We start from the raw sequence: 23,082 nt of genomic DNA on the forward strand, positions 1-23,082 counted from the left end.
ATGAGTCATTCTCAATTCAGTTCTGAATTTTACACAACCCTGGTGCGTGCCTGTGTGTGTGTGTGTGTGTGTGTGTGTGTGTGTGTGTGTGTGTGTGTGTGGTGTGGTGTGTGTGTGTTTGTGTGTGTGTGTGTGTGTGTGTGTGTATGCTTGCATGTGTGAGAGCCTGTGCACACAAGGCATACCTACGACAGTGAGGTTACAGGAGGCCTGCTTGGTGCCAAACTTGTTCTGCAGCTCCAAGATGTAGCAGCCGCTGTGGTCTGGGTCGCTTGCAACGATGGTCAGCTGACTGCTGTTCTCTGTGGTCTCTATGGTGATGCCTCCACTTCCTGACTGGATCTGGAGCAACAATGACCCCAAGGTTTCAAAATCTCATTTTCTTGGTTCTTCACCAAACACCTGATCTCCCATTAAACCAGAACCAACATTCATGAGGAGTTTTTGGTGATCTTGTTTTCAGAAACCGTTATGTCAGACATCAAAGGTACATCCACATAAACCAGTCTTGAGACATGTTTCATTTAAATGAGTAAAATGAATTTTGTGGTGAGTTCAACGTGGTTAGTCTAGTCATTATAATGCTCAAGATAGAACATTTCATTACAAGCATGTGGAAAACAAGACGCTATGACTCCCTGTCTCTAAAGGTAGGCTCAATAATATCACTTCAGCTAGAGCTAGAGCCCCAGACAACTGATGTTCTACCAGGTTGTTGTGTTTGGTCAGCCAGACTAATTTTTTTTTGGTTGTTTACCGGCTTCTTGAACTTCATCCAGGTGCAGGTGATGGGTCCGGCCCCTGTGAAGTTGCACAGCAGGTCCACCTTCTTCCCAGCCAGGATCTTTAGGTCACCTGGGAACTGGGTGATCTGAGGACCAGAGCCTGAGAGCATAACAGGAGAGAGCGAATGGAGGGGGGTCATGTGGAGGACACACACACACACACACACAAACACTAAAACACAAACACACAAATTCCGATACAGGGCAATTCCACGCAAAACTGTGACGTCCATAACACCAACTAAATGCCATGGTCTTTGTATGATGCGAATGATTATGTGAAAAGTTTTTCATGTAAGGTCTACTACAACCAAGAAGAGTGAATGCTCAAATTTCAAGTAATCATCATTCACATCATACCATACCATGGCATTGTGTTGGCGTTTTGTGTGAAATTGCCCTACACAAGAAGAATACTGTAAGCAGCTGCTGTGGTTGCTCTGCCTGCTGAAAAAAGCCAGTGTACAAAACATCCACAGGCCATGCTGTCAATGGAAAGCATCTCTTTATTTACACAACCGATAAGTGGAGCTCACAGACAGTACAACAGGGCAACGGGGCCTATGTTTTGACCGATGGAGTGCGTTTCCCTGGTAAATTACTCTTGCTTTTTGGCTGCTGTTAATTTTACTGTTCCCTGGAATATTCTCAGAAGCCGAAGACTTACCCTGTTTGGTTGGAGATTTGGGGGCTTGTTTCTTCTTTATAAGGGCCTCATCTACAGAAATACAAGGTACAGAAAACACAAACATATCAAGGAGCCATAGTCAATGGGTTGGAATAGTGGCAAAAAATCAGGACTAACGTGGGAAACAAAAAACAGCCCTTCCTACATCTGAAAGTCTTCTTCAAAGTTATGTTTTTGGGAATTGGCTTCTAGTTAGAGCTGGTTGGAGTTGAAGAGAAATTCACTATTATTTTAGACTGATTAACAGAAACACATGGGCCAGACACACACTCACGGTTTTGAAAAATACTCTGGCAATGATGGAATATAACTTTACAGGGCAGATGTATTTATACATGTGAATGATGTGGGTGTATGGGAGAGAGCATGCAGAAGCACCAGAGAAGGGAAGGGAAGCTCACTCCCTACCACGTCCCAAACTGAGGGCCTGCCTCGCGGACGCTGGATGCTGGAATTCCCCTTTTATGGACATGCTATAAATAGACCCCCGAAAACGATCCAGGAAATGTCCTGCACTCTCACTCTCTCTCTCTCTCTCTCTCTCTCTCTTTTCTCTTTTTTTCCCACTCGCTCCTTTCTCATCCTCATTGCACCCCCCTCCCTCCATCTTCCTCTCCTCCATTCTCTTCTTCAGTATTTATTCTATCAGTCGATAGCCGTCATTAAACAATGCAGAGGCACGTACACCCAGAGCCCTCTCTCTCTCTCTCTCTCTCTCTCCAGACTCCAGTGGGGAGGCCCTGCCTCTGCTCTTCTGCTGCTCGAGCACTGGGCCATTTTAGGCCATTTTCCTCCCCGCTCCCCCTAGTCAATAAAACCCTCCTCCTCCCCCCCTCCTCCTCCATTTCTCTTAGTTATGGTCTTCCTCCTCTCCTGTTCTCTTTTGCACTGCTTTGATTTCCAGCACATGAAAGAGTAGCACTCGTTTGTCTTTCCTCCTCCTCCTCTCTCCCCTCACATGTTGACATTGTTATGCCTGTGAAACTCTAGATGTTTCACGGTGGTGTGTGGGAGTCAAGGATCCATTGGATAAAACTGTTGGTCAATGTTCCAAAATATCATGCCCCCTCCCATGCATTTACTGCGACCCTTTAATACTTGCAGATTAATATCTTGGATGTCATGGAATGGAACTGAGTGAGGGTGTAGACAAACAGACGGAAAGACCACCTCCACAGCCCCCATCACCTCACAAGTGTACACCACCAACCCCCAACACAAACACCCAACCCAATCCAGCTGCTGCCAGCTACGGTGACACCAAGTGTCCAAAATACTGCCACAAATCCCGGCCACCAGGAACTCGGTACAGCATGCCACTGGGTTATATCCCGGCTCAAACTCTCAGGTGACAGACTTTTATTAAGAGTGAAGCCTCATGTCTGCCCTGGTCCTGAGCATAAACTCAGCTCAGCTGACTAACAACACAGGCCTTTGACTCTTTGACAAGACCAAGGTGGCTCACATGACCCCAAAGGCTTATGGGAAATTGTAGTCCATTGGCAAAAAAAACCAAAACAGCCAGCACTGGTGAGCAGAGAACTCACTCAGGAAGTGAAGGGACAGGGGGGGGGGGGGGGTGACCACAGCACATGCCTTCAGAGATGGGTCAGCAGTGGCATCCATGTTGTAACTTTTGGAGCATAAAATCCTGAAATCTCAGGGGGGGCCCCCCATCAAACAGCTTGGAAGGAGGACTGAGCCCTGAAGCCCCCACAAATCCGTCCATATACAGCCTGCAACCCTCCTAGAATTGGAGTACTGAGCAAAAGCCTTTGAAGGGAGCACAGAGGTGTGTCTGATAGCAAAGAGAGTCATCTAAACCCCCTGTAATCCCACCCAGATACCCTTTAAATTACGCCTCATGGCGTGCAGAGATTAACCAGGCAGAGAACTGTTCAGCCGGTGAAAATTTACAGAGCGGAACCTTTTTTCCTCTAATGAAGGGGGCTCAGTATTCATCAGATAAGAGGGAGCTAAAGTTTGGCTTAAAGTGACATTTGTTACATAGACGTGAGGAGAAAGCTGATTGGCTAATTCTGTGGTAAATTCATTTAACGACTGTGATGTCATGCATGCTGAACTATTCATTCGCAGGTAGTTCCCTTTTATGGAATACAATGGACTTTGTGGAGACAGAATGTTGTGTGAAGACTCACTCTCTGTTGTAGGTGCAGACTTCTTGTCTCCAGAGGCGGCATCTGAGGGTTCTAGATGACACAAACAAATAAAAAGATAAATGTTAGCTGAATTAGCAAAAGATCAGGCTGCTTTGCAAAACTGCACGATTGCATTGCCAAGCACTCTTGCACAGACGCTGGATATCAAACTGAAGTGTTCAGTGGCCTTATAGGGGAGGTTTTCTGGAAGGAAGACAGAGAGAGAGAGAGGGGGGGTGTGGTGGTGGTTCTGGAAAGACTCACCAGAGATCATGACTTTGCAGGAGCACTCCGCTTTCCCTGCTGCATTCTCGGCTTTACACGTGTATCGGCCAGCATCCTCTGGCAAAGCCTTGTCAATGGTGAAAGAACACTTGCCTCCTGAAAGGGTAACAGACATAACACACAATAGGTAGTTAATTCGTCAGGAAACAGTCCAAACGGAGTGCTACAAATCAGAAAACAAAGGACCGGAGTAGGCATAAACCAACTAAGGCACAGAACATCTATGGATTTGGTTCTTGTAGATGCTGAATATTGTCGCATGCATTTCAAACCAAAATTGGCAGAAAATGTCAACTAGAACCATCAGAGGATCCCTGTAGCTGTCTTATGATAGGTTAAGTCAGCCATTGAGGTGAGGCTGACAAATGAGCTAGAGGTGGGGCCTCTTGGTTTGCTGCAATCTCATTGGCTCTACTATTGCAGGAAGTTGAGAACAGCAGTTCCGGTCTCCCTGCACTGCATATGTGCAATTCCTACTGCTGTTAGCAGTACATCTGCTTCACATTATTGCTACTATCACCACATCACGATCATGGCAATCACCAAAAAAGACAAGGCCCATGTGCTCGCTGGCAGATGCTAAATAGTTTCATCCTCCGATATTCCACTGTCCCATGTCCACTGAGCGTTTGGCTGAATTTAAGTGTCCTTCTGGAAGGACCCTTCAACTCTAAGTCCTACATCCTTGTGTACACATGGGAGTCCTAAGAGGCTCCCATGTGTACACTAGGATGTGTTCTCAACATGCGTCAATCTTCCTTGATAACCCTGGCATATTAGAACAGAGTGTCTGTTCCCTGCTCTGTTTCCTGCTCTCCAGAGTGTGCTAACACAAAACGAACCTAAACATGAACTCTCTCCCTTGTGTCACTATGGAGCCCCAGTGACATGGATTTTCTGTTTACTCGTGTCATCATCTCGTTTCATACATAGCGCACAGGGCAGTGTTAGACAGTGGGCTGTAAATAGACACCGGTGTGGACAGGAAGGACATTAATCCTGCTCATTTCTTCATCCACTGGGTGAAAACCTCCCATTTGCACCCCACACTAACCATGTAGTACTACATACCACTGGTCTTGCTGATCCTAGCACTTACCACCTGACTAGAACTGACACTTGACTTAAATTGTCCTAGAATTATTGAGAGAATTGCTTTAAAAAGCTTAAACTGTTTACCATGTTGTTAGTCACTTTGGCTAAAAATGTGACAGCCAAATGTAATGTAATGTAATCGTCCTCCTCATCATCATCATCATTATCATCATCATCATTTGAAAGCAGCTCATTGTGAGTTTGCATGGATACTACTGTGCACATAGAGTTAGTACATCAGGGATACAAGCACTCCTGATGCTTATTTGATATGTATAGCACATGCTGGTCTACACACATATCCCGAGGATTAACCAGGGATCCCCCGCTACCTTAGATATCAGAGGGATCCTCCGCTGATATTACAGAACTTTCTAATTGTGTCGGTCACAGCAAAGCCAAAGCCTCTTCTGTCAGCAGGGGCAGTAGGGAAGGCTGGGAATGTTATGTCTCTCTTTGTTTATGTGTATGTGTGTGTGTGTTTGTGTGTGTCTGTGAGAAAGAGAGAGAGAGAGAGAGAGAGAGAGAGAGAGAGAGATGTGTGAATATGTGTAAGCGTGCACACGTATAACTGTGTGCCTGTGATTGTATAAGGGTGTGCGTGTATGTGATTCTGTAACCCCTAGACTGGATCGAATGACCCTGCTGTGTGAGCTCAAAGTGCTGAAATAACAACCCCAACTGGCCAGCAACCGCTCCCTGGCTCTGTGGAAAAACAATCCCTTTGACAACAATCTCCACTCATCAGCTGAGGATAAAACCTACTACTGCTGATATTATGTCAAAGCTCCCTACTCCCACTGTTTCAGGGCTGTCCAAAGGAACAGTTAAAACCCATCAGCTTTTACAAGACAGACCCCAGTGCAAAGAAAGCCCCTGGGAACCACACAGAGGGAAATGTTACACAACGTCAAATTGCTCTGTTTAAGTGCGCCGCATAACAGCAGGCAACAAGCTTATCAAAGTAGGATTTCCTGTGTTTGAGCAAATTCCTCTCAATGCCATACAAATTACCCCTGGAAAGAGCACTGTACTATGGCCTGAAGCATTTTTGAAGAAATCAAAACAAAACACAACATAACAAAACCTATTTTTTACCCAACCCATTTGATTGTGAATGATTTATACATTTGCAATCATGTTGTTCGGTCGATATGGGCAATAATCACTCACCTTCCTGAGATAGCACAATGAATTTGGAAGGCTTGATGACTTTGCCGTCTAATGACCAAGTGATGGTGGCGGCGGGGTCAGAGGTCACCTCACACTGCAGTTGCAGCCGCTGGCCCTCCACCACGCTGACGTCGCTGGGCGTCTGGGTGAAGTTGGGCTGCTTTCCCGCAGGGGCCGGCTTCTTCTCCGGCGCGGCGCTTGCCACCGGCTTCTTGTCCGCGTCCGCGGCGCTTGGCTTCTTCTCCGGGGCTGGTGCCGCCGCCGTCCCCTTCTTCTCCGGCACCGGTGTGTCCTTCTTCTCCGGCACGCCATTGATGCCGTTCTGCTTGTCCTTGGCCACCGGGGCTTTGGGCGTCGGGGTCTGGTCCTTGGCGTCGTTCTTCTCGGCGCCAGGGGCCGGCTTCTTCAGCATCGCCCTGAAGTCGCCGGGCCCGCTACCGGCCGGGCCCGCTTTGGGGGAGTCGCCCCCCTTCTTCCCCAACATCGCCCTGAAGTCCTTCACGGGCGCGGGGGCCTCAGCCTTTGGAATGGGACTGGGCCGCACCCCTGACTTCTTCAGCTGGGACCTGAAGTCCATGCTCATGGTGGCGTCCTTGGGCTCCTGTTCCCGACAGACGTCCTGCGCGTAGTGGTATTGCTGGTGGCAGCTGTGGGCTGCGTCTGTGTTTACCTCTGATTTTGTGGCGTGGCAGTGTATGAGCAGCGAGCGGAAGTCCCACTGCTTGGGCTGATGCTCGCGGACCTGCTCTTCGCTGCACTGCCTGGTGTGCACGCGCCTCCTTAGCAGGGGCCTGGGGCTGTGGAGGTCCTGGTGCCCTGGGGGGGATGTGTGGACCTGGAGGTGGCTGCTAGAGTCCCGCTCTGCCTGCTGCTGCTGGGGCTGGTGGCGGGCTTGCTGGGGCTGACTGGAGGTCCTGCTCCCTCTGCAGCTCTCAGGCTCACTGACTCTCACGGTCCTGTCCGCGAGTCCAACTCCCACCGAAACCCCTCCGGAGCTGAGAGAGGGGAGGGAGGAGGAGGAGAGAGAGAGAGAGGGGAGGAGGGAGTGAGAGAGAGAGAGAAAGAGAGAGATGAGATACAGCACTGGAAGGAGGGCGATTGAGTGATAAAGAGAGAGTTAACAGGCTAGTTGGAGAAAGAGAGAGGGGGAAAAAAGAAAGAGAGAGAGAAGAGGAGAGAAAAAAGAGCAAGACACAGAGGGAAGGGGGAGGGGGAGAGAGAGAAAGAGGGATTGTTTAAAACCTCGGCCCTCTATTCTATAATAGGCTAATTGGAGACAGGGACACATATCACGGCTGCATGGCATCACTGGTGACTCCCGTGGCCTTATTTGGGAAACACGTCCCGACTGAAGGCCCTCGGCTTGGGCTTCGGAAAGGGGACTGCGCTCCGGGCCGAGGCTGCTTTAGGGGAAAATGGGGGTCGGGAAGGACTGGGGGAAAGGGGAGGGGGAGGGAGTTTGGGGTGTCCCACAGGACAAACACAGGGGTAAAGGGGACTGGCCGTGAGGGGACACTTACTGAAGAGGTGGGCCTCTGTTGCAAAGGTCCGGCGCTTGGCGGATGGACAGCATGACCGTGCAGCTGGACTGGCCAACAGAGTTCCTGACGGAGATAGAGATGGACAGGAATGAAAGGGAAGAAGGGATGGGGGGAAACAGAGAGGGGGTTTGGGGGTGAGGGTGGTGAAGGAGGTAGGAATACTGAGGAAGAGAGAAAGAAAGAGAGAGGAAGGGAGAGAGTGAGAGAGAGTGAGAGAGAGAGAGAGAGAGAGAGAGGGAGGGAGGGAGGGAGAAAGGTTTGAAGGTTTCTCAGCGTTTCTTAAGTCCTGTTCTCCCTGCACTTGGACAGAAACCAGCGCGAAAAGGGCTCTGGATTTTCAGTGGGTGTTTATTTGGACGTGCCTAACCTTTTGACCTCTCAGTCACAGTCCCTTATTGGCCCGTCTCGCAAAGGCATCCTACCAATCAGGGCTAAGTCGCATGTCTACCACAGTTTATGTTAAAATGTTACATGTACTTCCTTATATGGAAATAAACATCTCTGCTATTCTCACAGCCGGTATCTGTACGAGCGTGTGTGTATGTGTGTTTGTGTGTGTGTGTGTGTGTGTGTGTGTATGTGTGTGTGTGCTGCCTGTGTTTCTGTATGTGTGTCTGTGTACAGGAGAGTTAGGGGAGGACACAACACAAGTGTCTCACTTAGATTTAATAGCTTGGCACTGTTATTCTTGCGTCTAACAGTAAGTGATTTTCCAAGGGGAAAAACACAACCAAAAAAATAATAAAAAATACCACAGCTAATTTCCCACATGGGTTGAAGGGACTTGGTATGTTCCAACAATAACAATAAACATGGATTAGAATGGAAATGAACCATAACATACCCCAGCCAACTACTCTGTCAGAGTAGGGGCTTTTAATCAACCAAATATGATAATGCAAATTGGGACAAAATGTTTCACTCCTTTGCTCACACGAGTTGAATAAAAAGACTGGGTACATCTTATTATTCATGGATTAGGCAAAGGTAACATGCACACTCACACACACACACTCACACACACTCACTCACACAAACTCACTCACACACACACACACACACACACACACACACACACACACACACATACACACACACACACCATCAAGGTAAACCTACTCTTTGTGAAGTAGGATTAGTGTAAAAGGTTTTGTAAGCTCTCTGGAAAGGTGTGATCTGTGACTGAGGCACGCACAGTGCTTCTATGGAAGGGTTAAGCATCACGTTCACTTTGATGGGACTACCTGTGGGGGCTGGTGTGGTATAACCTGTCATGATGGGATACCTAAGCCTGATGTGATACTGTCCTGCATGGTGTGATGCGACTCTCCTGATGAGCAGTGAGACGACGTTCCTCTTCTGAACCAGCCTCAGCTCCCCTCCAGACGCCAAGTCCACTCCATCTTTCGCCCAGCGGAACTCTGGGAATGGGTCCCCGGCGATGGCGCAGGAGATGAGGACGTGCCGGCCCGGGACCGCCGTCACCACGGGCTTCGGCCGGATGATTAACCATGGCCGCGTGCCACCCGCAGGCTCTGGAACACAGCAGAGTCCCTCTGAAGGTCAGTGACTTGGAGAATTTATTTTTTTAAATGAATTGATGGGGAGGGATTCCCTTGTTACTGGCAGGGGGGGTTTCTGCTCAACTTTAAAAAACACGACCCGATAGTCGTGGTCATTGCACTAGCTCACGCTGAGAGAGAGAGAGAGAGAGAGAGAGAGAGAGAGAGAGAGAGAGAGAGAGAGAGAGAGAGAGAGGGAAGGAGAGAGAGAGAGAGAGAGAGAGAGAGAGAGAGAGAGAGAGAGTCGGCCGGTCTTCTCTGGAGCGTCATCAGCATTCGCAGCAAGGCTGAAACATTAACCAGACACCCAGCAGATGCAAATACAGGCAGGGGACGGCCCATTCCTCACTGTCATTTATGTACACACTCTTAGTCAGTTATGCAAAGACACCCAGACAAGCCGCAGTCTCCTGGCCAGTCAGACCACAGAACTCATGCAGCTCACTCACGTGCCCTTTCAGGTGCTCACACTCACAGTATCGCCCAAGTCTCCGAGAGCATTCATGGCTATTTTCTCTATATGTCATCTATATATTATCTATATTTCTCTTTTCTTCTACTGGGTTCTGTGTAAGTGATTGCTTTCCATAATACGATGGAACCGTTGGACCAGTTTGTCGCTATCTATCAGGAACTCCAGGCTGAGGAAACTACAAATGAAACTCTACTGTGGCACAGTTGTCTATACGTGGTAGTTTAATGCATGTACATGCTTTGCTGTTTAAATGTGTGTGTGTGTGTGTGTGTGTGTTACCTTGCACTTGGAGCTTTGCTTCAGTTCTCACAACACCTTTATGGTTCCAGGCCACAAATATGTATTTCCCAGAATCTTCTGGGAAGACATCCTGAATGCAGAGTTGGCATTCATTCCCATTTCGTCTGAATTGAAAGTCCTCCGACTCCATGATCTCTTTCCCATTATGCAACCAAAAGACACTGGGCTTAGGATCACCTGAGTGATACATTAAATGGTTATATACAATCAACTGTAAACATATTATCTTTATATGTTTGGTTCATTTGTTTGTTCACGTGTCTCAATGAAGTACACAATAAAAAAAAAACATTTCTCAGGTGTCACACAGAATGTTCACTCATACTTTCACAAACAGTAAATATTTCTTAGTATTTTAAAATCCTAAAAAAAGCATGTCATGGTTATAAGTATATCCTGGGGAAACTAGTCACTAGTATCACTGGCACTGTTGCCACCCATACACACTTGTTTCTCCTTGGCCAGATATAACAGGCAAAATGAGGAGCAACTGACTGCACCAAATATGAATGGAATGTCCTAGAACAGAGGAGAGGTGGAGCAGAGCCTGTTAACCTGTTAGATCTGATTACAGCTGCATGATGGGCCAGTAAAAAATGTGTGAAGTGTGTGTGTGTGTGTGTGTGTGTGTGTGTATGTGTGTGTGTGTGTGTGCGTACGTGTATGTGTGTGTGTGTGTGTGTGTGTGTGTGTGTGTGTGTGTATGTGTGTGTGTATGTGTGTGTGCGTGACTGTCTGTCTGTGTGCCCATGTGTGTTTGTGTGCCTCTGTGGACATTTTGTTCGTTCATGTGTACATGGGGAAGAGATAAGGTTTGTTTATAGTTTTTGTGAGTGTGTGTGTGCAAGTCTACCTATATATAGAGGTGACTCTATACAGTATATAAGGTGATATGTATAAAGTACTACACACTCTTCCATACACAAACCCTGCGGATACCTATTAATATCCCGTAAATATGATTTAATTTTTTGCTCTGGGTTGCTCGTGTAAGTCTCACATCGACTGACTGACCTGTTACGTCCACGGTCATCCTTGCGAGGCTGCCGTCCATCACTGTCTGATCCTCCAGACCGCTCAGCAGGACTGGCGCGCCTGCAGTCCTGGATCCACCACCAGGAGGCGTAGTCACAGACTCAGATCCATCACTGAGGACTTTAGAGACATCTGCTGAGACCAAGACGGTTTTTGGTGTTTCAAGCCCCCAACGTTGTCTTCCAGGCAGCGCTGCATGGAAGGCACTAGGGTTAGGCTAGGGTTAGGGTTAGAGTTAAGGTTAAAGTGGCCCCAGCCGTGGCGCAACTGGCTGGGGCGCCTGCACCGTGCACCGGCGACCCGGGTTCGGTTCCCGTCCCGTGGTCCTTTCCGGATCCCACCCCTGCTCTCTCTACCCCATTCACTTCCTGTCACTCTCCACTGTCACTATCATTAAAGGCATAAAAAGGCCAAAAAAATAAACTTAAAAAAAAAAAAAAGGTTAAAGTTAGGAGCCTTGAAGTCGACAGTCACAGCGCTGCGTTTAAGTCAACGGTGGGGGCTTAAAACCCCATCGAGCAACCCAGACACTAGTAAGTCAAGTCCACACGGTTTCATAAAAAAATCTGGTGTTGGTCTATAAATATCTGGTGTTGGTTCACTCTGTTATCCAAAAGAGTTTTAAATCATAAACTGGAGCTGCCCATTAAAGGAGAATTCCGGTGTGATATTGACCTAAAGTGTATTGAAACATGATACCGAGTGTGAACGTATGTCTCATAGCCCATCTCGGCTTGTCCCCTGCACTCCAAAATCTGGCGCTAGTTAGCCGATGCTACCAACAGCTTTTTCAATTGTGGTGCTTCGGCATCGGGCTAGCCATGCAAATAAATCACTGTTTTACACCATTTACGAGGCTCAATGTATCTCCACACTTTATTGGTAGACTTCCGAGGGCCCTGACATTTAAAACGAGACATTGAGAACTTTGAAAAAGCACTGGTAGTTTACTTACAAGACGAAAAATAATTCAGTGGAAATGCATGGATTCCAGTTTCTTCCAGTAGCAGCAACTGGAATCCATGCATTTCCACTGAATTATTTTTGGAATCTGATCCCTTATCATACCTGTTCATTCTTACTCGTAGCTCGACTTATCGTGACTAAATTCAAGATGGCTGCAAACGCTAAACTTCGTGAAGATACTGTCTGTATAAATCGTCTTGTAAGTAAACTACCAGTGCTTTTTCAAAGTTCTCAATGTCTCGTTTTAAATGTCAAGGCCCTCGGAAGTCTACCAGTTAAGTGTGGAGATACATTGAGCCTCGTAAATGGTGTAAAACAGTTATTTATTTGCATGGCTAGTCCGATGCAGAAGCACCACAATTGAAAAAGCTGTTGGTAGCATCGGCTAACTAGCGCCAGATTTTGGAGTGCAGGGGACAAGCCGAGATGGGCTATGAGACATACGTTCACACTCGGTGTCATGTTTCAATACACTTTAGGTTAATATCACACCGGAATTCTCCTTTAAAACATTAACGTTCCCGTGGTTTGTTTCAATGAATGCACGCATGCATATACATGAAGGTACACATACAGTCAAATGAGCTTTCACACAAACACTAAGCACATGTGAATTTGTGTGTGGTGTGTATGTGTGTGTGTGTGTGTGTGTGTGTGTATTTGTCTATCTGTAATGTTCCATGACACAATGGGCCTGACAGTGCTTGCTGTCGCCTGGGCATTAGGACAGAGTGGAATCCCCGGAGCAGGGCTGGCCTGCGGACGGACCGTGTTTATAAAACATGCTGTGTGGTCTTCCCTCCTTTGACATGAAAACCATATAAGTCCAAGCCCAGGCACGGACCCCCAGATCAATCAAGTGTCTTCCCAGAATCCCCTGCTTCCCACCTCCGCTTTCTGTCTGAGGTGTGGTGTCCAACTACGGCTTTCTTCAGTCAATGTGAATTTGTGCGGTAATAAAACAAGGGCATTGTAAAAAGGCAATGTAATGTAGTGTCAGTTATGATAGTTGGCTGCAGCATGTGAAATGAGTATGCAAATTGCTATGTTCTACTAGAATATATTAAATGAATTTTGTGTATGTGTTTGAATGTAGCATGAACAAGTAGCAATGATAAGACTTACACATACACACAGACATACACACAGACATACAGTACACACAGACACAGACACAGACACAGACACACACACACACACACACACACACACACACACACACACACACACACACACACACACACACACACAGACACACACACAAACACGCATAGAGTGGAAATATAAGTTAATATCAGACCAACCAAGATAAAATCCTGGGTAAAACCAAGCTGGGTGATGCAGGACATCTAGTGGTCATATCACTACATAGCTGGTCCAAATCCATTTCCATAATGGAAAATATACAATATATTTATCATATGTAAAAATGGTCAGAATACAATACAAATGATCAAATTTAACATGTAAGATGTTATGTCCAGCAACTCAAGCCTACTCACAACTTACTCAAAAGTCTAACGTTTTACTTGCACAATCCTTTTCAAGAGAAATGTATGAATACCCCTTTTCTTACCTTGATTGTGGACTTTGGCTTTGGGCTTCCCTTCATTCATTTGGACAAATGTTCTATACCCACTTGACTGGCCTCAGTTCTCTGAATCGGACTAAAGCACAGTAAATTAACATCTATTCTCTCTTTAACACACAGTGAGGATGATAACACAAACCTGGTCTCACTTTAAATAAAATATATGCTGTTGATCAGTTTGTTTAAAACTGTGCTTCAGGAGAAATGTTTCCCAATCAAGGTAAACATTTTTTTTCTATCTTCTGTATTACTGTGTCAATAAGAATGGCTATATTTATATTGACAAAAGGACTCTTTTCTACAGAGGCTAGGAGGTGTCATTGGAAGATATTTTGGTATATTTGTGGTCGTTGTACTAAATGGTGGTCTCATTTTACTAGATTGTGCATGCAATTTACACACATTTTCTGGATACACACAAAAAATATCTTGCAATGACACCTACGGGGTTACTTTTAGAAAACACTGAAATAAATATGTTCCGTTTGATGTATGCTGTTAATTGACATGCAAAAAAATTATTCATGTAATTTTGAAAACTTCCTGCCTTTCCAACTTCCAACTTTCAAAAATGTCTAAAACTTTTGCTACTGTACATCTGGAGGCTCATAAAAAAAGTCTGACCTAAAAGGCTCTGTGATGGATATCAAGTGCTGGGCTCAAGAGAAAATGAGTCACTCTGTAATGTACAAGACAAAAGCATGTAAGCTTTTGAAGTTCCACTGTCTGTAAAAAAACATTTTGAATCATGTTAGATACGGTGTAGGAAACCACATGTACAGTGGGTGTGTCAGCACAGGTTCTATTTTCTATGTAATATTCTGTTACCATACAGAATCCCATTTATGTACCACAAGCTCCATACTTCCCAGCTGTGAAGGTAATGCACATTGGCCTCCACACAAAAATTATCATCAGGGGTCATCGTCATGGCCACATGACCAACAGTTTTAAGAGGTACTCCTGGACACTATCATGACAGCAGGAATTCTGGAATGATATCACCTGCCATGCTGGAACTATTGCTATCATCCCAGAACCTGAGAATGGCTCACAGAAATGAAATTCAGTGAAATAGGCCTGTATTTTGTGTATCGAAATAAAGGAATTCCACTGCCTATTGTGATGTAAATGTAACATTCAACAAAGCACTTGATTGTATCCTTCCTAGTGTCTCCTTAAAGAATTACAGATTAATGCACACTGTGTAGTGGGTCCTCCTGAGAACCAATCCATAGACCTATGTCCTCTGTAGTGGACATAAGTTCTAGAAGCATACCCCTTTACCCCTTTGAGCTATTCTATCAATTCCTGTGGTCTTTTAAAGAGGACTGGGCTTTCTAATGATATATCATGTGATTGGCTGGGTTGCTGGGAACCTCCTCTTCCTGGTTCTCAAAAATGGTTGACATCAAAACAAGCACATTTTATGGAAGGAGGAGAGATAAGTCAAATAGTGTCTTCTTATTAAGCATTCATTATGATGGCAATATATGGTCTTGTTAATGAAAATGTCAGGAATCATATGATTCATTTTGAAAGAAGTTAAGTTATTTACATTTTGAAATAATAGTGACTTTATGAATGTCCATTATAATGGACACCAGGACCGAAATATTTAGGAGATCATTTGTATAGGATGAATGAGGGGGGGTCAGATTTGGAGCTCTCAGGTGATGAGTGAGTGAAACAGAGATGAGGACTATGAACCTGTGCCTCAAGAAGATAGCGAGGAAGAGTAAGACTTAAAAATGAATTATCGCAGATGAAAGAAAAACATGAAAATGAAATGAACAATCCAGAAAAAAGAAATACAACCGTCCAAAAAGGCAAATAAGGGATAACATTTCCCCTTATATTTGGTTAAGTTTAGCCCTAATTTAATACCACTAAAAGCATAATTTGTCCATTTTTGTCTATTTTCATGGCTACCTTTTCATAGTAAAATGGTCATTTTGTCCACCACAGGGGACATGCTATAAAATGTAAAATAAAAATAAATTTAAAAAAATAAAAATTGTAAGATGTTTTTTTAATCCTAAATAGAAAGGAAATCACACAAAAAAATTAATTGTTGTAAACTTTTTTTCTTGGTTCCCAGGAGGATAACAAATGCTTCAGTACTACTGACTTAATGTAAAATTTCATGTGACACTGCAAGTACCTGAATTCTAATGGTTCAATTCATGTTCATTTCTACATGCTTCAAGTGTCATTTTGAGCCTCTTTTGTCTCCAAAGCAAATTTGCTAGGCAATCTTTTAATATAATTGTTCAACATACTTCTCAATCACTTAAGTCATCTAAGAAAAATAAACATATTCAAACAATCAATCAAGCCAGCATACCTGCATGAAGTAAAAAAGCTATAGATAAGAACCATACAACGTGAAAAGACTTTGATATATCAACCATTCAACATGAAAAGACTTTGGGTCACATACCTTCTCCTGCTGCAGAATGGTGTATCTCAGGAAGTATATGGGCAGCGTTGTGTGTGGGTTAGCTGACTGATGCTATAGCTGACTGATATTAAAGATGTAATTTAATCTTGTTTGTTCCTCAGACAGTCAGCTATGGCTGAACAGCAAAGAATGAAAAGAGACCTGTAGGTTTTCACAGATGCTGCAGCCTCGCAAAACTTTGAGAGCACGGACAGTATGGGAAAAGAGAAAAGGTGATTTTTTTTGTGACAGAAATTCTCTTTGTATGTGGTCTCTACCTTTTAACCTTCACACACCTAACAAAGATGAAGTAAAGCAAAAAACTGAGGTGGACAAAAATACCTCTGTGTTCCTCAAAGAGGCCATTCAGTCATGAAAAGTCCTGTGTGAAATATTATTCTTAGGGATCCAGGAAGGGGTCCGGAAACCCCAGAGAAACCAGGCTATGTCTTGAATATAAGCTCAGTTAAAATACAGACACACTTTTTATGTGTTCAACTGTCAAAGCCCAATTCATTTTGATAAAGTGATATCCAAAATTCACATAAAGATCGTTATTAGCTATCAAGACATACATGTTTTTCTTAATCAAAATAATTTAATAATAACACTTTCCTTTTGCTACATTGACAATTCTTAAATTTTCTCCACTGTTGTTTCATAATAGGCCCACTTTTACAGCCTACAAAGTGATGAAGTTATATCTTCATAACCAGTCTTCTGGTTTTCAGTGCCAACGGCAATAACTGTGACCTCTGAATGATGTTGAATTACTACATTACAGAGGTGAGTGGAATTTGCTTTCGGTATAGGGTCACGGCATGGTTAACTCAGAGCAGACATTGACAGCAAGTGTTCACTGTGATTTAATCTCAGTCTGGATACTTCTGCGGTAGCTCCCTGTAGCCCACTAGTAGCTTGAAAAAATAAGAGTTTAAACTACAGTAGGAGTGAAAAATTGCACTAATTTCCTGCACATCGGCACTCACATCAGTGCAGGGCTACACTCTGTCCTCAGTTATGGGAACCTATGGAAGCCTGTTCCATATTACAGAATGTCCTTCAGTTTTGATATTCTCCATGTTGACACACCCAAATGTCAACCATGATATTGATACATGCAAAGCAGTCATTCTGCTATACTGGTTGATTCCTGTAATACACTTTGAAGCTTTTGAGAACACTGCTGTTGTTGTACAACATATTTTGGTGTGTCTCTGAATCTTTTTCTCTCTACAAGCAGAGCTTGTTTAAGCACCCAGGAATACAAGAGGGTATTCAGACTGGTTTACACGTACGTAGTACAAGAGCGTACGCGTACCCATTCCCAAGGTGTGCAAGGAATATAAGAACTTTATTCAGAATACAAGAGCATATTAATTTTCACTCACCTTTTGTCACTTCTGTTGTCTCGTCTCTTATTGGTTGTACTAAATTTTAAAAGGCTATTTTTGTGTTGACTCTTGCTGAGTCTTGAATCTGAGAAGGCTTAGCCCGAACTCTGTTACGCTATTCCTTTGTTTCTGTTCTTCTCAAGTACATGTACTCGTACTTGTAACTCTCTCTCTCTCTTGTCGTCCTGACTCTGCATCTGTGCTTCACTTGTAAACCATCAGTACTGGCTGATCAGTTGAGCCACTGGTGGGTAACCTGTAAGACAACAGTGACAACTACAGGGGTCATCCCCTCTTTGGCTATTCACCCACTACACTCACATTACATACAGCACAATTACTTCTGCACTTTATATCCACTCCACTCCATGTGCACTTGTCTTGATACTATGCCTTATTGTATATTGTATTTTGTATATTATGTTAATATGTTGATATGTGACTACATGTATATTATTGTCTATATTGTACAGTATGTGTCTTTATTACTATTGTATATTAAATGTTTTACTACTCTATTTGTACTACTAAATGTCTATTTGTTGAATGTACAGAGAGTTTAACATCTACCAAAGTCAAATTCCTTGTATATGTAATACTTGGCCAATAAAAACTGATTCTGATACTGATTCTGATTTACTGATTTATAAACAAGCAGTAGTGCCTTAAAGTCAATTCTGTGACTTACTGGAAGCCAGTGCAGGGATTTAACAAATTGGAGTATTGTGGTCAGTTCTTTTTGTTTTCATGAGAACCCTAGCTGCTGCGTTTAGTTCCGTAGCGTGAAATCAGTGAGCGTGTTAGGTCTTGCAGCGATGCACTGAACATGATTGTGCATGTTGGTATTGTGTTACTGCTAATTGACCAACAGATTTCTTACATTTCTTACTTTTTACTCATCTTTACAATAATTATGACCACCGCGCAGGTTTAGTCAGAATGTTTTTTTTCCCTTTTTTTTCCGCATGAGCAATTTTCCATCAAGGATTCCCGGGACACTGAAAGACCGGGGTGCACGAAACTTGGTGGGCATGTAGCCCCACAAGCATAGCATGGAACCATTGTTTTTCGTTTTGATCTGTAGCCCCCCCCCCCCCCCCCCCCCGCTGGACTGGACCCCCCGAAAGGAGAGTAGGGCGGACACAGTTTTCTGTGAATATCTCGAGAACTTTAGGTTTTAGGAGGACCACCTTTTTTGTATGTTGATCTTAATGGGCCATGTCAACCCATTCCATAACCACTCATTTCCTGTATAGCGCCACCTTGTTAAAAAGTAAAAAGTAAAAATGAGGTGTTGTAATCGCAGGTATCTGTAACCTGACATGGTCAAAACTGCACAAAAATGGAAAAATGTGCACAAAAATGGAAGTGTAGGATCATTATGACACCCTCTGAATGCATGCCAAGTTTTGTGGAATTCCGTTCATGGGGGGCCATACAATAAAATAATTTATGTTACTGTACACCAACTGGCCTGTAGGTGGCCGGACACAGTTTTCTGTGAATATCTCGAGAACCGTAGGGCCTAGGAGGACCACCTTTTTTTTGTATGTTGGTCTTACAGATCTGTTCTTGGTCTTATACAGTATATACTTTACATTTGATGTTTGTTAACATTGTTCCCCTACAGTATTTTGAAGGAAGGAACCAGTTCTGCATGCATTATTGTAACAGATGGGCTAGGTTATTGGTAAAGTGGTTGAATAGCACACTACACATGCACACACACATACATGCACACACACGACACGCACAAACACGCACACATAAACACACATACACACACACACTCACACACATGCACCCACACATACAAACACACCTACATACACAAACACACACACACACACACAAACACACACACAAAAAAACACACACAAAAAAAACTAACTGACATGCAGGCACACACACTAAATAAACACACACAGAAGCACACTATACACAAAAACACCCACACACTCTGCACACACTTACAAACACAAAAAAGGAACAAAGTGGAATGAACACAATTTGACAAAAGTGACTTATTTTTGTGGAAAAAATAGTGATGGACTGGGCGGCGGTCATATTTTGTACCGCTCTGCGGTACATCCAGTTGTAGAGGGTGTTGTATTTATGTTAATTGTTTGGTATTGTAGAATTTGTTTTCTTCCATTATATTTTTGCTTGAAAAATTTTGGCTGCTGACTTTTTCTAAAAGTAAGGTGGGGTTTATGGGGGTGGGGTTTATGATACACAATGCATACCACTGAGCAACAAGCCCGTCTCCCAAACTAAGCTATTCTGCCTAAGATAATTTTTGTATGCTTCTCAGTGCTCTAAAATTGGTGAACTGTAACTAGACGAGAGTTGTCCTGACTGAAATAGTGTCCTGTTTGTGCAGAACTTTATGAATAAACACACAATTTATTACCTTGTTGTTTATCATGGATACTGGATTGGATTGAGCAAAGTTGAAGACAAATGGCAGTGGGTGAATGGCAGTGAACTCACTGGAGGGTAAGTGTGTGTTCACACACTGGCGATGCTGTGTGTGCGTTGTGTGTGCTGTGTGTGCTTTGTGCATGTGTTACCTGTGTTGCCTGTGCTCAACATCTTGACTTCACTGAACAGATTTTCATGAACACCTTGAGCCGTGGCTGAGATGCTGGTCTCATGCAGACGTTAGTTGTGAATGCTCTAACCTGTTAACATGGGCGACAAAATGGAAATGCACAGGTAACACAGCTGCCATGCAAACACAATACATGTGGTGTGAAGCAGATGTAAGTCCCAGTGTATATTGTTTTTTTGCCTAAGCGTTATACCCCCCCCCTTCTGCTTTAAAATTATTATTTTGTTTTATTACTGTCTATCTCTTCCTCTCTCTCTCTCTCTCTCTCTCTCTCTCTCTCTCTCCCATGTGTTTTTTTACTGCTTAGTCATAAAAGGGACACATGTTGTAAACTAGCATTAGCGACAGTATAAACACCATGATACTTGCATCAGATAGCTGTTTTTAATATGTCTATGCATACTGTCTGTATATCTATCTCTATCAAAAAACTCTAATAAAATAAAATACATACAGTTGTAACAATAAATGAGATTTCACATGTGACCTCACATTAGGTTTCTACAGAGCAGTGAAGAAATAGAACATTCTAACAGACTTTTGTGTTTTTTTTTTCTTCCAGGTATTGGATCTCTAAATGGGATGAGGAGAATAACTGTGTGCTGTCGATGCCAAGCACTAACCCTTTGGAGAGCTGAAAGGGTGCATCGTGTGATGAATGTAGGCTATAAAAAACAGATGGATATGTGAGATGGAATCTTTTGTGTGGCCGGACTGAGACCAAAGAGTGCCCTGCTCAGAATAATACGGTTGATCTTAAGGATAATGTGAAGCGAGTTTTCTTTTTTAGATGTTAATCAACATAGATCTGTTCTGCAAATGAAGTGCCATGTCTATTTTATACAGGTGCATCTAAAAAAATAATATCAAGAAGATATTCATTTTATGTTTTAATCATGATTATTCTTACCTTGATGATTTATAGTTTACATCTCATGGAAATAAAAAAAGATCTGGAAATTACTGGAAATTCGGTACCACTTTACGGTAAGGGTACATGAATTATCATGAATTCATGCATGAATTAATTCATGATTTATGTATTACTTGATTCCTTAATATCTCATGAATCACCAGGAATTGACATAGTTCATAGTCTGTTATTCATGACCTCATACATGAAAAGCACATCATCTAAAGCATTAGGTACTGTGGGAACATAATTATGAATTACTTTTTTATGATTTATTAAGCATGATCATGATTATTTCTTTTACTGCTCAAATTCTGATTTTATCAAAACGGCATTTCTCTGAACACATGTCATTATTCACCACTTTAGTTGAGGGGCCAGACATGGTGAACTCAAGCAATTTAACCTTACATTCATGTAATCATGATGATCATGCTTAAGAAATCATAATAAATAAAAATAAATCATAATGATGTACCCACCATACCTAATGCTTTAGTTGATGTGTTGTTCCTGCTCTCGCCTCGGCTCACGACAGGACAGCACCAGCCCAAGCAACCTGCTGCTCACACTATAGCCTACCAGAAGTGGGTTCTCCACAACAGTTAGAGTGAATTGGGAGCCATGCCATCAGCTGCATATATAGCCTAACGTGGGCTGGTGCTGTCTGGTAGCCTAATTAGCAAGATGATCCTGAGCTCATCAATTAAAAAGGGGCGGAGACCTCTCCTGCAACGCAATCAATCTAGCCGAACAATACTTTCACTTTCTTTGCTGACTCATAGAAGATGATCATCCTCTGTATTATTTTCAGTCTGTTTCATGGTAAGCAGGGGCGGACCTGGACACTTTGAGGCCCAAGGCAAAAGATCCCCCCCCCCCCCCCCCCCCCACACACACTAAAACCCTAAAACTAAAACACACTTTTTTCTGTAATAATGGGACGCTGAGGCATACTCAAATACAACAAATATTTATTGCCATAGATGACAATCAAAAAACATTAGTAAAAACCTTTGAAAGTATTACAATTATGAATGGTCTGTGTGTGTGTGTGTGTGTGAGAGAGAGAGAGATGAGAGAGAGTAGGCTAGGGGTTTGGGGTCTCTGTGTGTGAATATACTCTTTGTAGCTATGTATGAGAGTCTGTCTGTGTAGGCTATGTGTAAAAGAGAGGGAGAAAGAGAGAGAGGGAGAGTGAGTGTGTGCGTGCGAACTGAGGTGTTCGATCTTGCAAAAAGCCGACATCCAAAACAATAAAGAGCGTCTGCACTGACCGAATAAACTAGCCATTTGCTGTTTATTTTTTCTCAATTTTTCATGGTCATGTAATAATGTTCAAATGTGATTCTTCTGGGTGGTTTATCTGCCTTTTTGGGGAATTCAAAGTTCTTAATTTGCACAGGGCCTTTTTTTTTAACGATTTCAACTCGCTCTGCATTTCTTAGGCTACGGTGTCTGGCCATAACGCAGGGTCGTCACTGATAACTGTAGCCTAGTGCTAACTAAGTATTGTGTTAGGGCTACTCACGTTTCGTTTGCACCCAAAGCTTCTGCTACTGAAATGGTGTCCGTAGAAGCACCAACAGCACCATTGCGGACTTCGGCAGACAGTGATCCCTCACGACTATTTCACTTAGATCAACATCATAATCATCATCAGTAGAAGAATATGTAGTAGGCTACAAGAGCTATCCAAAATAGCCTACTTTCTTCCGTGGAAGAATTCTTCGACTGGAAAAAGTTGGTTAATTTAGGCAATTTCTTTCTAAATTCTTCCTCCTCGCTTTTTTTTCCCTTTTATCACTTCCACTCTGGAAACGTTTCATGGCTGCTGTCAATCGCTCAACTCCACTCCTCACCAAGACCTAGTTCATAGCTAGTTGCTGCTATTGTGACAGAAAGCGGACCTGCAGTCATTTGATTTTATGATGAGTTTATGAGCAAAATATTTTTATTATGGATTAGAATATATTGTTTGGATGCGGTGATCATTTATAAAAAATAAAAAAAAACCGAAATAGTCTACGATACGGGGATGACGAGGCCCCCTGGTGGCCGAG

At 43.5% G+C, this 23,082-nt stretch overlaps 1 protein-coding gene across 1 annotated transcript in view; it reads right to left on the bottom strand.

Annotated features, from left to right (window-relative positions):
* The window catches only part of mylkb (myosin light chain kinase b), a 20,384-nt gene extending 12,611 nt beyond the window's left edge, over positions 1-7,773 (bottom strand). The window contains exons 1-7 of the mRNA XM_076296834.1: positions 7,706-7,773; positions 6,186-7,180; positions 3,897-4,013; positions 3,633-3,683; positions 1,453-1,503; positions 758-885; positions 186-342 (exon numbers count right to left, since the gene is read on the bottom strand). Of these exons, the coding sequence (XP_076152949.1) occupies positions 186-342; positions 758-885; positions 1,453-1,503; positions 3,633-3,683; positions 3,897-4,013; positions 6,186-7,180; positions 7,706-7,758 (1,552 nt within the window). The 5' untranslated portion in view covers positions 7,759-7,773. The remainder of the gene's footprint in view (positions 1-185; positions 343-757; positions 886-1,452; positions 1,504-3,632; positions 3,684-3,896; positions 4,014-6,185; positions 7,181-7,705) is intronic.
* Positions 7,774-23,082: the final 15,309 nt, after the last annotated feature.

The sequence above is a fragment of the Alosa pseudoharengus genome, unplaced genomic scaffold (genome assembly GCF_046254945.1).
Source record: "Alosa pseudoharengus isolate Yale_2024_CS ecotype anadromous, Long Island Sound unplaced genomic scaffold, YU_APseudo_1.1 YU_APseudo_1.1_scf_20, whole genome shotgun sequence".
Lineage (NCBI taxonomy): Eukaryota > Metazoa > Chordata > Actinopteri > Clupeiformes > Clupeidae > Alosa > Alosa pseudoharengus.